Below are 13,636 nucleotides of genomic sequence, written 5' to 3'. Positions count from 1 at the left end.
TTTGAGCGTTTAAAAATTTGTCCGCTAAGTTTTGCGCGTTAGTGTACATTGCACGATTCCGAGATTTCCGAGGGACTACGCCGTAGCTTCCCATTGGTCTCGAATTAATATGCCTACACGAAGAATACCGGGTGCGCACACCCGACTCCAAATAAGGAAATTTAGAACGGAAACATAACAATTTATTGTTTTTTCTTGTTAATTTTGTAACTTATATAAATAACGAATTTTTTTTATACTGCATCTATTGTAGAGATTTCTAAGAATATGTAGAATGTCATTCTTTTTAAAAAAGAAGTTGTAAGGGATGTAGGTTCGCAGGAAGGAATTTGGAAACAAGTTCTAAGGGAAAAAGGAAATGGTTTATTTATTAACCAATTGTACATATTGCTTTCCTGGGAGAGGAATAGGAATTACAGGTTTGTTCGGAAAACAAAGCTTTCGGCTCAATTTTACAATAACAGAAATTTACGATAACAGAAAATTATATCGCGTCGAGACGTCCGGGTGACTCTACCGTCCATTCCCTGGAAGTCGACCGGCGGTAAATCCAGCCGTTCTCTCCGTTCCAGGGCGGCCAGGCAAGAGCTTCCATACTCTCCTCTTTTACAGACGACCGGCGGTAAATCCAGCCGTTCTCTCCCGATTCTCGAATAATCAGAAAACGATCCCCACCCTCCTTCCTCCGAGAGGCGACCGGTGATAAATCCGACCGTTCTCTCCATCTCAGAGGGGAAGGGCAGAAACGCTCCCTGAGCACTCTCAGGCGTCCGGGTGACTCCACTGTCCTCTCCCTGGAAGGCGACCGGCGGTAGATCCTGCCGTTCTCTCCGTCCCGGGGCGGCCAGGAAGAGCCCCCGTACTCTCCCGTTAATCAGGCGACCGGCGGTAATTCCAGCCGTTCTCTCCTGAGCTGCTAAAGGCGTCCGAAAGCTAGACTTCGTACTCTCCTTACTCATTAGGCGACCGTGGTAATTACCTCGTTCTCTCCTATGAGTGCAGCAAAGAATGCCCCGTCCGCTACCGCGAGAGCGATTCTTATACCTGATCGTTGCTAACAGACCGCGGTCAATCAACAAGCCGTGTTACTATGCGGGCGCGTTCGCGAGCGTTCACGAACGTTCCCCGCTCGCCCGACCCCGCGCGCCTACCGATGGTCGAGAAATTTTGATCCCGATTTTCTGGTATTGTTACAAAGTTAATAAATTACAATTGAACGTAGTTTTTTTTTTAATTGACCAGTGTACGAATACTTACTACACCCACTGTATCTATCATTTCGATTCATGATCGAAGCGTTAAAGTCGGCGTTAAATTCAACATTGCGTTAACGAAGATATGTCATTCCATTTAGAAAACATCGATGACCTTGAAATCTCATTAAAAAAAATGACCTTGAAAATTTTTTCCCTTGCACCGTTACATGTGGCCCTACAAACAGTGTAACTTTGTTCTAAGAAGTTTTTTTCTACAACGAAAAGTTACGGAGATATTTACGTGTCCTTTTTCTACAGACTCACCCTGTTATGTCCCACTAGGATCGAAAGAATTAAGTTTACCGCGTCTGTGATTTTATATGAAAACGGATTATGCATTGGGTGGAGCGAGCAACCTAATCCCCTTGGCCCCTGTTTTGCTTAGTTTGGTGATACCATGATAATTTACGATCTCTGAATAGTATTTGCAATTAGTCGCACTCTAAATCGGAATCCTCAAGCGTACTTTTCTGGAGAGACCAATCAGAGTGCCATCCATGATAGTTACAGCGACACCGTCGTTGCTAAGGGTTGAAATCGCCACAGCCGGTGACGGTAACTTTTCCCAAAGTTTCACGGGACTTCCTCTTCTTATCGCACCTATTTTACCATCCCTGCCGATTATCAATATCCTTCCATCTCCGGTCCACAGACCTGTACACGCGAACGCAACTGGTGGCCATTCTAACAAGTGTTTGTCCATTACAGAAAACGTCCTGCGTCAGAAACGTACAAATATAATCGATGCAACTAACAGAAAGTCTGGTAGATGTATACTCTTCTTGTATCATTGTAAAAATATCATTCATCATGTAATAAAAATAAATGCTCTCATTCCTAAGTTTTAGTCGAATGAGTGGTTTTGTGACATAAAGAATGTATGCATTTGTATTGCATTATTTAGAATGCATAATATGCTAAATTTTATTTATTTATTCCAGTGCTGGAACTTTTAAATATCTGATTTGGTCGACAAATTAAATCAATAAAATAATGATAGTAAACATAAGAAAAATGTTTGTTTATACGTTCCTGGCATAGAAGAGACTTTCCAAATATTTGTAAATCACTAATTTAGTTGAATCAGTAATATCAGCTCAGTTTATAATTAAGAAATGTTATATTATAAAAATGACATTGTTGGTGAGTGTGGGTGGGTTAGAGGTGAGACCAATAAATTCCAAGGTAAAGGAATAAGAACCATTCTAATGTCAATGTTGTATGAATGAATCGTTACCGAGAATCTAGAACAAGAACTTCTCCAGATTCCGTGCCAAGCACCAGACAACCACTGGCTGGTTCGGTCCATGAATCTCTCCGTATGACAGAAATAGCGGACAAAGCGTTGCTCCTAACAAGCGGAAGCGTTTTGTATTGTTCCGCGAAACTAAATCTCAAATTCGGATCCATGGAGAGGAATTTTAACGTTCGCGGCGAGATAAATGCCGCTCCAAGCTCTTTTAAGAGCAAATCTAGTTCGTCGGCTAGCGTAAGCACGTTTAGCTCTTCCTCCGAACTGGCTTTGTGCCAGATCTGCGAAAAATATTTAATGATTATGAAATTATCGATTGTAATCGAAAAAGTAATTATCAGTTTGGAAGATTGATGCATAGAATGGTATCATGGATGATACCATGATACCAATCAAAAGGTTTAAGTCCCCACAACTACTATTCTGTCATGCATATTTAGTCGTTAAAAAACAAAATTCTAAGTCTCCTTTTAGAAAAACTTTATATTAGGTTGTCCTAAAAGTCTCTTTCGTGAGTTGTATTCACGTATTTTCTGTGGCAGTGTTTATATAAATAGACAATTTACTATTTGTATGTAACAGTAATGGAGCGAAATAAATTGCAGACGATTTTGTAATATAACATAAAATATAAAATATTGTGTAGGAATTAATTATTAATAAAACGAAAGAAACTTTTGGGACAACCTAATAAATACATATCTGTCTTGTTCGCACCTAGAGGAATTGTGCCTGAATGAATAAGACTTGGCTTTTCTTTAGGGGCAGTCTTTTAACGCGACATTATTACCTCTCGTTCCTTCGGATGTACGTCAATGGTTGGCAAACAGTACTTAAAGTAGGGTCTCATATTTTTGAAGATATAGACGCTAGAACTGGCACCCACAGCTAGTACAGACGATCGCGGTTCTCCGTTCTCCGTGTAAAAACCAACTACTCCGCAAGGCAGATCCATCATACTATGTTCCGTTATTTGATCACCACCTTTGTAGACTCGTATCTGATTTTCAAAATATATACAGTGGGTGTAGAATGTATTCGTACACCGATCAATTTCCCAAAAAACATTTGTGTGAAATTGTAGTTTCTTAACTTCTTTTTTTATAATCAATGATATTTTACATATTCTCGGAAGTCTTTAAGGTAGATACCCAGATAGCTTCGGACGTACCATGGACGTCCATTTTATGTCCAGTTTACATCCAAACGTCCGACATCCGTTGTCGGACGTCCTTAGGACGTTCATGGGACGTAAATTTTGTACGTCCCAGGGACGTCCGCCCGGAACGTCCTACGAACGTCCATAGGACCTAAATTTTGTACGTCCCAGGGATGTCCGCTCTGAACTTTCTAGGTTTAGGGAAAAATACTTTTTTTTAAACAAAATAAATATTATTTATTAATATTATTTACATTAAATATTATTTATAATATAATATTTATTCAATATGTAGAACAGTATATTTTTTTCCAAATATAAAATACACTATTTAAAATTGTAAATTAATATTAATTAATATTATTATCCCAGATAGCACCGGACGTCCCATGGACGTACAGACAATGTACAGAAAACGTTCTGGGAATGTCCAGCGCCGGACGTTCCATGGACGTACATAAGACGTTCCTGTTCCTGTGCTATCTGGGTATACAATCATTATTTAATATTCGCAACAGAATATTTTTTTCCGTAGATAAAACACATATTTATCTGATATTCGCAACAGAATATATGTTTGCACATGTAAAACAAAATGTTTTTTCAATATTAGGAATACAATATTTTTTGTACATATGAGATGTGACATGTATGTAATATTTGGAACTATTCAGAATGATCTAGTAAATTAATTCTTCCAACTTTTCAAAAAAAAAGTTCAAGTCATTTAGACCAATTTCAAAAGAAGGAATTGTATTTTAAAAAGTATCCGAATATTAATGCGAGTCACTATATGAGCCTAAAATATGAGTCGGTTTAGCAAAGTCGTTTATGGGTAAGTGAGAAAGCAGGTTACAGTTGCAGTTCGAAAATCGTGAGTTCGAATCCCGCCGGAGGTAAATAAAAATTGAAAGATTTGTTCGTCGTAGTTTTTCATGGAATCCAGTTACAAAAAATAAATACAGTTAACTAAAATCTACCAACAAATAAAAGAAAATATATAAAATTAAAATTTAATTTTTCTTTAAATCTCAATTTTACAGAGAACGTTCTGGGAATGTCCACATCGGACGTCCGCAGGGACGTCCTGCGATGTAACTGGCACGTTCCAGGGACGTTCACAGGACGTTCACAGGACGTTCAGGGGACGTTTAGACGTTATCTGGACGTCCATAGGACGTCCCGAACGTCCAGTACCGGACGTCTTATGGACGTACATAAGACGTCCCTGTGCTATCTGGGTATAGTCCAAACAACATTTACTAGTTAATATAATTTATGAAATTAACAAAAAAAAATGCGAAAAGTGGGTAAAAGTATAGAAGCAAGAAGTATTTGTACGATTCTTATGACGAGCCATTTACAGTAGAGTTTGTAACGTAAACACATTAATTTATTGCTCCGTACGAATTAGAAACCATCAAATTTTCGGTAAAGTACTTTTAAAAATGGCTCTAATAGAGGAATTGAAGAATATCCCACTTCGAATAAGTAATAATTTAGTTAATTTAACGCTTAGAAGAGTTAAAATAATTATAAAATCAAAAGGAAATCCCACGAAGGAAGTATTATATACTCGTAGATTAATGTACATTTCTTTTTTTTTAATGAAGTTTTAAACATTAAACAGTTGTGCGAATACTTATTGCTTCAATATTTCTATCGATTAATTGTTTTTTTCTTGTTAATTTCGCAACATAGATAAATAGCTATTTTTTTATAATCTATCTATTCTAGAGATTTCCGAGAATATGTAGAATGTCATTGTTTATACAAATTAAGTTAATAAATTACAATTTTACACAGTTTTTTGGAAATTGATCGGTGTACGAATACTTTCTACACCCACTGTAGAGGAAAAAAATGAAAGTGATTTACAGAGTGATCCACAGATTCTCACAATATCTTAATTGTTTAATTTATCAACTTCTATAAATGAGGTGAATACAATGACTTCCAATTTAAAGCGTACATTTTCATCCAAACTAAAAATCAGGAAATTATATTATTTAAAAGCATGATATAAAATATTAATTTTTTAATGAAAAAAAATTTTAAATGACATTGAAAGCCCACTTTAGTTATGACTAATTTTTGCTCATAAAAATCGTTTAAATAAAAAAGATTCTCTATGATTTTTGCATTTTTTTGTTCATCGTGAAACGTTTCAAGATAGTCTTAGTCTTATTTATCAAATGAGTTTTATCTCAGTAACGGTGTGGTCAATAATCATTATTTTGGTTTTAAATGATTTATATACATAGTATACATATGTAGTATACGTATTATACGTATACGTAGTGTAGTATACTATGTGTAATACGTATACGTAGTGTAGTATACTATGTGTAATACGTATACGTAGTGTAGTATACTATGTGTAATACGTATACGTAGTGTAGTATACTACGTGTAATACGTATACGTAGTGTAGTATACTATGTGTAATACGTATACGTAGTGTAGTATACGTATTTCGATTTAAATTGAAAAAATTCACGTGAAAATTTGTATATTCCATAAGGGTTAGTGTGAAGAAGTCCAAAATTTTCATATCGTTTTTCATAAAACTGGGATGATAATTTAAATCGAAATAGGCTCAATGATTTGTATTTAATCAAAGAACAATCACGCAAAGTTTTGTTAAAATCCTCCATTAAATAAATCCATGGTACAACTACCTTAAAAGCAAATATTTCCCAAAAAGTTCACAATTAAACAAAATCGTGCTTTTTAGATTTCATATCAAAACAATTGATCGTTTGCTAAAAATAAATGAAAACTGAAGCAATTAATACGTTATTTAAGCGGTTTTAATATTTCAACCAACTTTTAAAATATAAAACATTCAAATCAGTGTTATTATCTTTGAAATGTAGTTTAGCTTTATAAGTGCTTGACACATATATGCATTTATCAATCTTCTCGATCTCCTGCTTGAGACATAATTACCAGCGTTTAACATAGTTTTTGTTATATTTATTGGGTTCAGATATTTAGATTCACTAATTTTGAAGTTAAATTATGACTTGCATTTTAAAGATTTTATAAAATAATTAAGTAAGAAAGAATTTTGTTCTTAACGACAACCGCAATGTAGGCATGATTGTTTTAATCAAGAGTATTCAAGACCAAAATAGTTAAAAGTGAAAAAACACACGTTTTAAAGGGGTAAAACGTTAAATGAGGGACCGTTAAAATTAAAAGAACTTTTACAATTTTCTAAGTAATTGCAAGCTATCAGGTGTTGGTACCTTTGTCGAATTGGCACCCTGTGCTCCCAAATCGGCGCAGATGAGCCTAGCATCTCCATCGCCAGTTACATCTAGCATGTCAAGTGCGTTTGGTAAGGTATACAATCGGGCTCCTGGTTCCCAAAGCGCCTCTAACCACCGACTGGTACTGAGACCAACAATATTATGTTCGGCTCTAAAGGAGTGCATCAAATAGTACCAAACTTTAGAATTTTTATTTTTAAATCATTTCCTTAACCATTTACCAATTTTTGTTTTTAAAGAAATCTTAAATTAACGAAATTTACTTAATTTAAGATTCACGTATACCCAGAGGTGGGTAATATTTGTAGAATAAATATTTTAAATACTATTTCAAATAATAGATTCTTCATAATTCAAATAAAATAGTATTTCAAATGGGATATAAAATTTCAACAAATAAAACATTTTATTTTGATAATGTAAAACGTAAAATAAAATAGTTTATTTTGGTAATCTATAGTTAAAACATGAAAATAAATATTTTATTTTGATAATCTAACACATCAAATAAAATATATTTCATTTTAATAACATAAAGCATAAAATAGAATACTTTCCATAGTTCTTAATTTGAAAATAAACTGTGTATGTATGATACACAGATGGAGAAACTATTTCTTGCAAATATTATGATTTCTTGCGATTGAAGAATATCTCTTTCCATCATTCATTTTATGAAGATTCTTAATAGAAGTATTCATTGAAGAACTACATTGAATGTATGTTTATAATGCAGAGGAAAAGTACTTCGTTCGTTTTAGATTACTAAAATAAATATATTTTTTATTCAACTTCGAAAAAGGAGGAGTTACTCAATTCGATATATATATATATATTTTTTTTACAGTATAATTTAGTAAAATAAAATATTCCGAACGATGGTACAAATATTTCCAGTGTTTTTCAAATAAAATATTATTAGAAATATTATCTTAAAAATTTCTTATGACAAATAAAATATTTATTTACTATTTACTATTTAAAATACGTATTTTACCCAGCTCTGCGTATACTTTTGAAATTTATCACGTTTATTTATACATGTATGTACAATAAGATTCTGTTACACAAGACCGGCGCAAGGCAGGTTCAGCACGTTCGCCGGAACCCGGCCACGCGTTTTAAAAGGCCCCGCGGTCTACGAAAATTACTCAATTAAAAGGCACCAATTTTGATTAACTTTTTACAGACTGATGATACCATTAACAAATGGAAGCAATTTTTGCTGAGATGCAAGACATTTTTTTAGTAGCGATGATTAAATTGAAAGGAGTGACAAAAATCATCAAAGTATTATTATTTAATATTCATCTTATAAAAAATATATAGCATTTGTAAATAAATAATTGTTCGTTGTAAAATTTAAGTGTAGGATTTGAATGTAAATTCAGGCCCCGCAAAATTTTTGAACCAGGCCCCGCAAAAGGTCACGGCGGCCCTGCTGTTACATTTACGATTATCTTGCTCAATTTGTTTCAAAGTTACGAACAATATTCTACGTCGCGTCAAGCGAAACGAGGTCAAAATATTATTGCTCTGTATGTCCGAACTAATGAAAGCTGATTTTGTTCTATTTATTACGAGATTGGTTATAGCATAAACAAGGGAGAGGAGTATTACAGAAAATGTACAATATGGCCGGCACTTTGAACTTAAGTCTTCAATTTTCTCCCAAAATATATATTTTTGGTAGCCTCAAAAAAATAGTAATTTTTATAATATCAAAAATATTCTAGATCACATTACAGTTAAGAATATATTTTATACATCATATTAAATTATCTAAATGCTATGGAGAGTTTTTATTTTTGTTAACGTAGTTTCTTTTTACTCGTGAAAAATATGGTTCCGTCAGTACTAAAATGTGTTTGACTCGTTGCTATGTTGCGCAAAATTATTGTTTCAAAAATGCGGCTCTACAGCACTTATATAAGATATAATTTAATATATTATTATAAAATGCTTGACTTTTTAATTTCGGATACCCCAGCTTTGAGGTAGAGTGGCCACCGCGAAATACTCATGTAAATGATTGGTAATAACGCTGCAACTTTGTTAATTTAAGGTATTTATAAGTATAAAAATTGCAACACATACACTAAGAAACGTTCTTTTGAATATCTTTACAGAAATTACTAGATAATTTTTCGTTTGTCTAAAAAAAATTTTCAAATACGCGCCAATTTTCCAGACCGTTCTAAGTAGCCTTCCGACCGTAATAATTGACTATTTTATTTCGGTAAACAGATTGATTCAATAAGTGATATCACAGAATTTACAAGTATAAAAATAGAAAAGAAATTCCTTTCAAGATCGTTAATATATGGATTTTACTTCAGATAATATACTAGTTCTTAGCGCAATGATATAGCTCGTAAAATAACAAATTCAAGAACACATGCTAAGGTGACCTTCGTATGACCTTAAATAACGAAAATAGCGTTTATTTTGGAGAAATAGAACTGTATAAAATTCCACGTGACTCGGTATAAATATGTATCTATATTATTTCAGAAGATATTGAAAATGACCTCTGTCAAGTTTAGTACATTTTTCAATACATTGCATGAATAGTATTTATGCTTGTAAATTTCTCAACACCATTTTTTGATCACTTTGTATCATTCCTCCTGAAATCCAGCACTGAGAAGAATTGTTAATAAGGAGAGTTCTCCTTTTTATTATCACATGAATCACTACTTTTATTATTTTAATTTCTTTTTTCAGGAACAATGTTGTTTTTCTATTCCATAATACATATTTTAGCATCATTTGTGGTATCGATATTATGATTTTATTTCCTTGAAGAATAGCACGTAGCTGAAACGTTAATTACACTAGTTTACAGCCAAAATGTACATTCAATGCCACGCAAGAAAAATCGCAAGAAAAAATTTTTCAGTGGATAGGTTCTTTTTATATGAATTTTTGAATTTTTTTTCGATTTTTTTTTGACATACGTTCACATGATAAGCCATATCTCAAGTCAGAAACGTCCGATTGAGTCGCGCAAGACGCCATTTTAAAGATAATCGAATTTCCATCCATTGCTTTTCACATTATTTTCCAATCGGTTCAATAGTTTAAGTGTTTTGAGCCAATATATATGAGAAACATTGATTTTTTCGGATAAAATAAAACACGAATATTTCTTCCATCGCCATGGAAAAATAGAAATTGTCAAATTATGTCCAGTTTCTTATGGTTTACGTATAGATCGCACTTTTACGAAGAAAACAAGCTTTTGTTGAAGAAAATCTATGGATAAATACCGGAGTTAGGAACAATTGAGTAACATTACAAAAATTTCACTTTTACTCTGTTTTTGTATTGTTTTCCTATTTATATAGGAAACATTTATTTAATTAATTTCAATTCGAAATAATTTCGGCCTTTACTTTGTCTTCTGTTATTTGTTGGGTTCGTTTCTCTGATGAGGAACCAAATGTAGTCTCCCAACATTCTTTCATCCCATTATCCTTGATAGCGCTGCTCAATAGTTTAGGGCTTCTGCCTCGGCAGAGTATGAATTATAAGGAAGTTGTTGAAGATTTGCTAATAAATTATGCAAAATTGGGTATGGAATATATATTGTTACTCTATTTTATTTGACAAAATGGAAAAATTTGTACATTTAATTACAATTTTAATTTCAACAGGCGTACATATGTCGTTCAAAATTCATTTTTTACATTCTCACTTGGATTTTTTCCTGGAGAATCTTGGCAATGTAAGTGACGAACACGGCGAAAGGTTTCACCAAGATATAAAAACTATTGAGCAGCGCTATCAAGGATATTATTCATAGATCCGGTATTTATCCATAGATTTTCTTCAACAAAAGCTTGTTTTCTTCGTAAAAGTGCGATCTATACGTAAACAATAAGAAACTGGACATAATTTGACAATTTCTATTTTTCTATGGCGATGGAAGAAATATTCGTGTTTTATTTTATCCGAAAAAATCAATGTTTCTCATATATATTGGCTCAAAACACAAACTATTGAACCGATTGGAAAATAATGTGAAAAGCAATTGTTGGAAAATCGATTACCTTTAAAATGGCGTCTTGTGCGATCCAATCGGACGTTTCTGACTCGAGATATGGTCTATCATGTGAACGTATGTCAGACAAAAATCGAAAAAAAATTCAAAAATTCATATAAAAAGAACCTATCCACTGACAAATTTTTTCTTGCGATTTTCGAGTTTAGTAGGGCAAAATACATAAGAAAAAAATTGTGGCATTGAATGTACATTTTTTTTTATTTTGTAAACTAGTGTTATAGTTCTCTGCAATAAATAAAATTACACATTTCTAATAACCAAACACGTACTTCTTCTATTTACTTTGTTTCTTATTCATATTTGATTCTGTGTTTTATTTCTCATAGTATTTAAAATTGTTAGTAAGGTAGAATTATTCACGATAATGAACTACATATGTCAGATTTTTTCCCCCTAAACTATGTCATGAGCTTAACAAAGGTAAGGATATGCTACTAATTCGGAAAATAAATAGAACTTTATTGTTTCTCACCGTAACCCGTGCATGCTTGAAGTTTCCTCTTAATACTCAGGTGAACATATTTTCATTCATAATAGAACACATAATCGGTTCCCTCGTTTAAAGACTCTATGTATACGTAAATGCACTGTGCGGTAGTGCAACGCGACGGATCGTCATATTGTTACTATCACGTCCAGTCTCTTAAAAATATTCCTCCTCAGAATACAATCGGTAACACACTGAACAAATTGCGATTTCCCGTCGTGACAAACATCAATCATATCGGAAGATCTATTTGAAAACTTCGTCGAGCGATGCAACAGTATCAACCCCTCGAGCTTTGTTGTGGACAGTTGTATCCATAGAAATGTTCGCACGCATAGACCTGTGTATGTGTGAATATCAATGATCGCGCGCAACTGTGCGCCAAGGTAAATAGAATACATGAAAAAGTGGAGGAGTTAAAGAGTAATCATAGAAAAATAGAAGATCCCCCTAAAAATATTCAAGAAAGTAGAAAAAGATGTGAAATCGAAATGAGCAGCCAGTACATAAAGATCCTTTCCAGTAAAGTGCAAGGTGACACTGTGTAACATAATATCAAATTCGGTGCTTTCCAACTATTCGCAGCTAAAATGCTGTGTTTAACAGTGCAGATGTTCAGACTCTAATGGCAACTCATGTAAACTGACTGCTCCGCACTTTGGCGGTGAAATGAAGTAGCTAAATAGTGTATCAACCACAAACTGAGACCGTTTAGACATTTGCCTAGATGTCCGTGGTCTGGAAGTCAAATGCTTGGCGTGGCCAGGCAAGGTCAAGGTGTTGATGAATAAGAATTATTTTAAAACACAAAATAATGAAAGTGTACTCATATTGTCAGAGTTTTAAACTAACAAATTATCTGAAAGCTTGCGAGAGTAAAGGTATTGGCATCGATGAATGACCTTAGAAATATTTTAAAACCCAATACAATGAAAGAGTACTCATAATATAGTCAGAGTCTTAAATTGACAAATTATGTGAAAGTCTGCGAGAGAGAAAGTATTAGTAGTTATTGATGATCTGAGAATGCTTTGCCTGTCCACGCCAAGCATTTGACTTCCAGACCACGGACATCTAGGCAAATGTCTAAACGGTCTCAGTTTGTGGTTGATACACTATTTAGCTACTTCATTTCACCGCCAAAGTGCGGAGCAGTCAGTTTACATGAGTTGCCATTAGAGTCTGAACATCTGCACTGTTAAACACAGCATTTTAGCTGCGAATAGTTGGAAAGCACCGAATTTGATATTATGTTACACAGTGTCACCTTGCACTTTACTGGAAAGGATCTTTATGTACTGGCTGCTCATTTCGATTTCACATCTTTTTCTACTTTCTTGAATTTTTTTAGGGGATTCTTCTATTTTTCTATGATTACTCTTTAACTCCTCCACTTTTTCATGTATTTGGCATAATTTTTTTACTTTTTTGAAGTTTTTTATGGGGATATCACTTCTTTTTACAAAGATAATTTGTATAGTGAATGATTTCAAATAATAGAAAATGGGTGATCAATTTGAATCCTTTAAGGTTTCAAAAGAACGTGGAACATATTGCAGGAAGTCTCATTGCAAGAAACTTATTAAAGAAAAAATGTAATTACTTTATCAGTAACATTTAAATGCAACAAGACTTTCTATCATGTGTCATGGGTACTTTAGTGAAATTAAAGGACTAAGTCTGACCTTTCTTTTTCTATATTATTGTAATACAATAATACAAATGATCTCTGTTCATTTTATCATTATTTAAATTTCTTGCAACAAAACTTTCTGCCACGCATTGTGTGTACTTTTGAAAATTCTGAGGACTGAAACTGATATTGCAATATGATAAATTGTGCGTTACAAATAGTGGATTTCTTTTTTCATTTCTCGCTTCATCTTTAACATTTAAATTTCTTGCAGTGAGACATCTTGCCATACGTTCTATATACTTTTGGTAACTTAAAGGACTGAAGCTGGTTTCTTTCCTATATCTGGCTTCAGACACATTATGTATATTGTAGACTCTACGCTTAATATAATAAAAGACAAATGTATTTTTATTTTAAGCTCTGTATTAATTTGCAAGTAAAATAAGGATTGTATGTGTTATTTACAAATAAAATTAATGTCATATGAATAACGCACAAT

General features: G+C 33.4%; 1 protein-coding gene across 4 annotated transcripts in view; it reads right to left on the bottom strand.

Annotated features, from left to right (window-relative positions):
- The window catches only part of LOC128891221 (Bardet-Biedl syndrome 1 protein homolog), a 25,385-nt gene extending 12,505 nt beyond the window's left edge, over window positions 1-12,880 (bottom strand). The window contains exons 1-5 of one of the 4 annotated variants that reach the window (XM_054150569.1): window positions 11,487-12,880; window positions 6,922-7,096; window positions 3,299-3,508; window positions 2,494-2,789; window positions 1,723-1,972 (exon numbers count right to left, since the gene is read on the bottom strand). In XM_054150569.1, coding sequence (XP_054006544.1) covers window positions 1,723-1,972; window positions 2,494-2,789; window positions 3,299-3,508; window positions 6,922-7,096; window positions 11,487-11,500 — 945 coding nt within the window. In that variant the 5' untranslated portion in view covers window positions 11,501-12,880. Of the gene's footprint in view, window positions 1-1,722; window positions 1,973-2,493; window positions 2,790-3,298; window positions 3,509-6,921; window positions 7,111-11,486 lie in introns of those variants that run through there. The other 3 variants (XM_054150571.1, XM_054150572.1, XM_054150570.1) reach the window with 3 other exon arrangements.
- Window positions 12,881-13,636: the final 756 nt, after the last annotated feature.

This window comes from Hylaeus anthracinus, unplaced genomic scaffold (genome assembly GCF_026225885.1).
Source record: "Hylaeus anthracinus isolate JK02 unplaced genomic scaffold, UHH_iyHylAnth1.0_haploid 12001, whole genome shotgun sequence".
Taxonomy (NCBI): Eukaryota; Metazoa; Arthropoda; class Insecta; order Hymenoptera; family Colletidae; genus Hylaeus; species Hylaeus anthracinus.
Note: the sequence above shows the minus strand (reverse complement) of the source record. Positions and strands in the feature narration are given on the sequence as shown.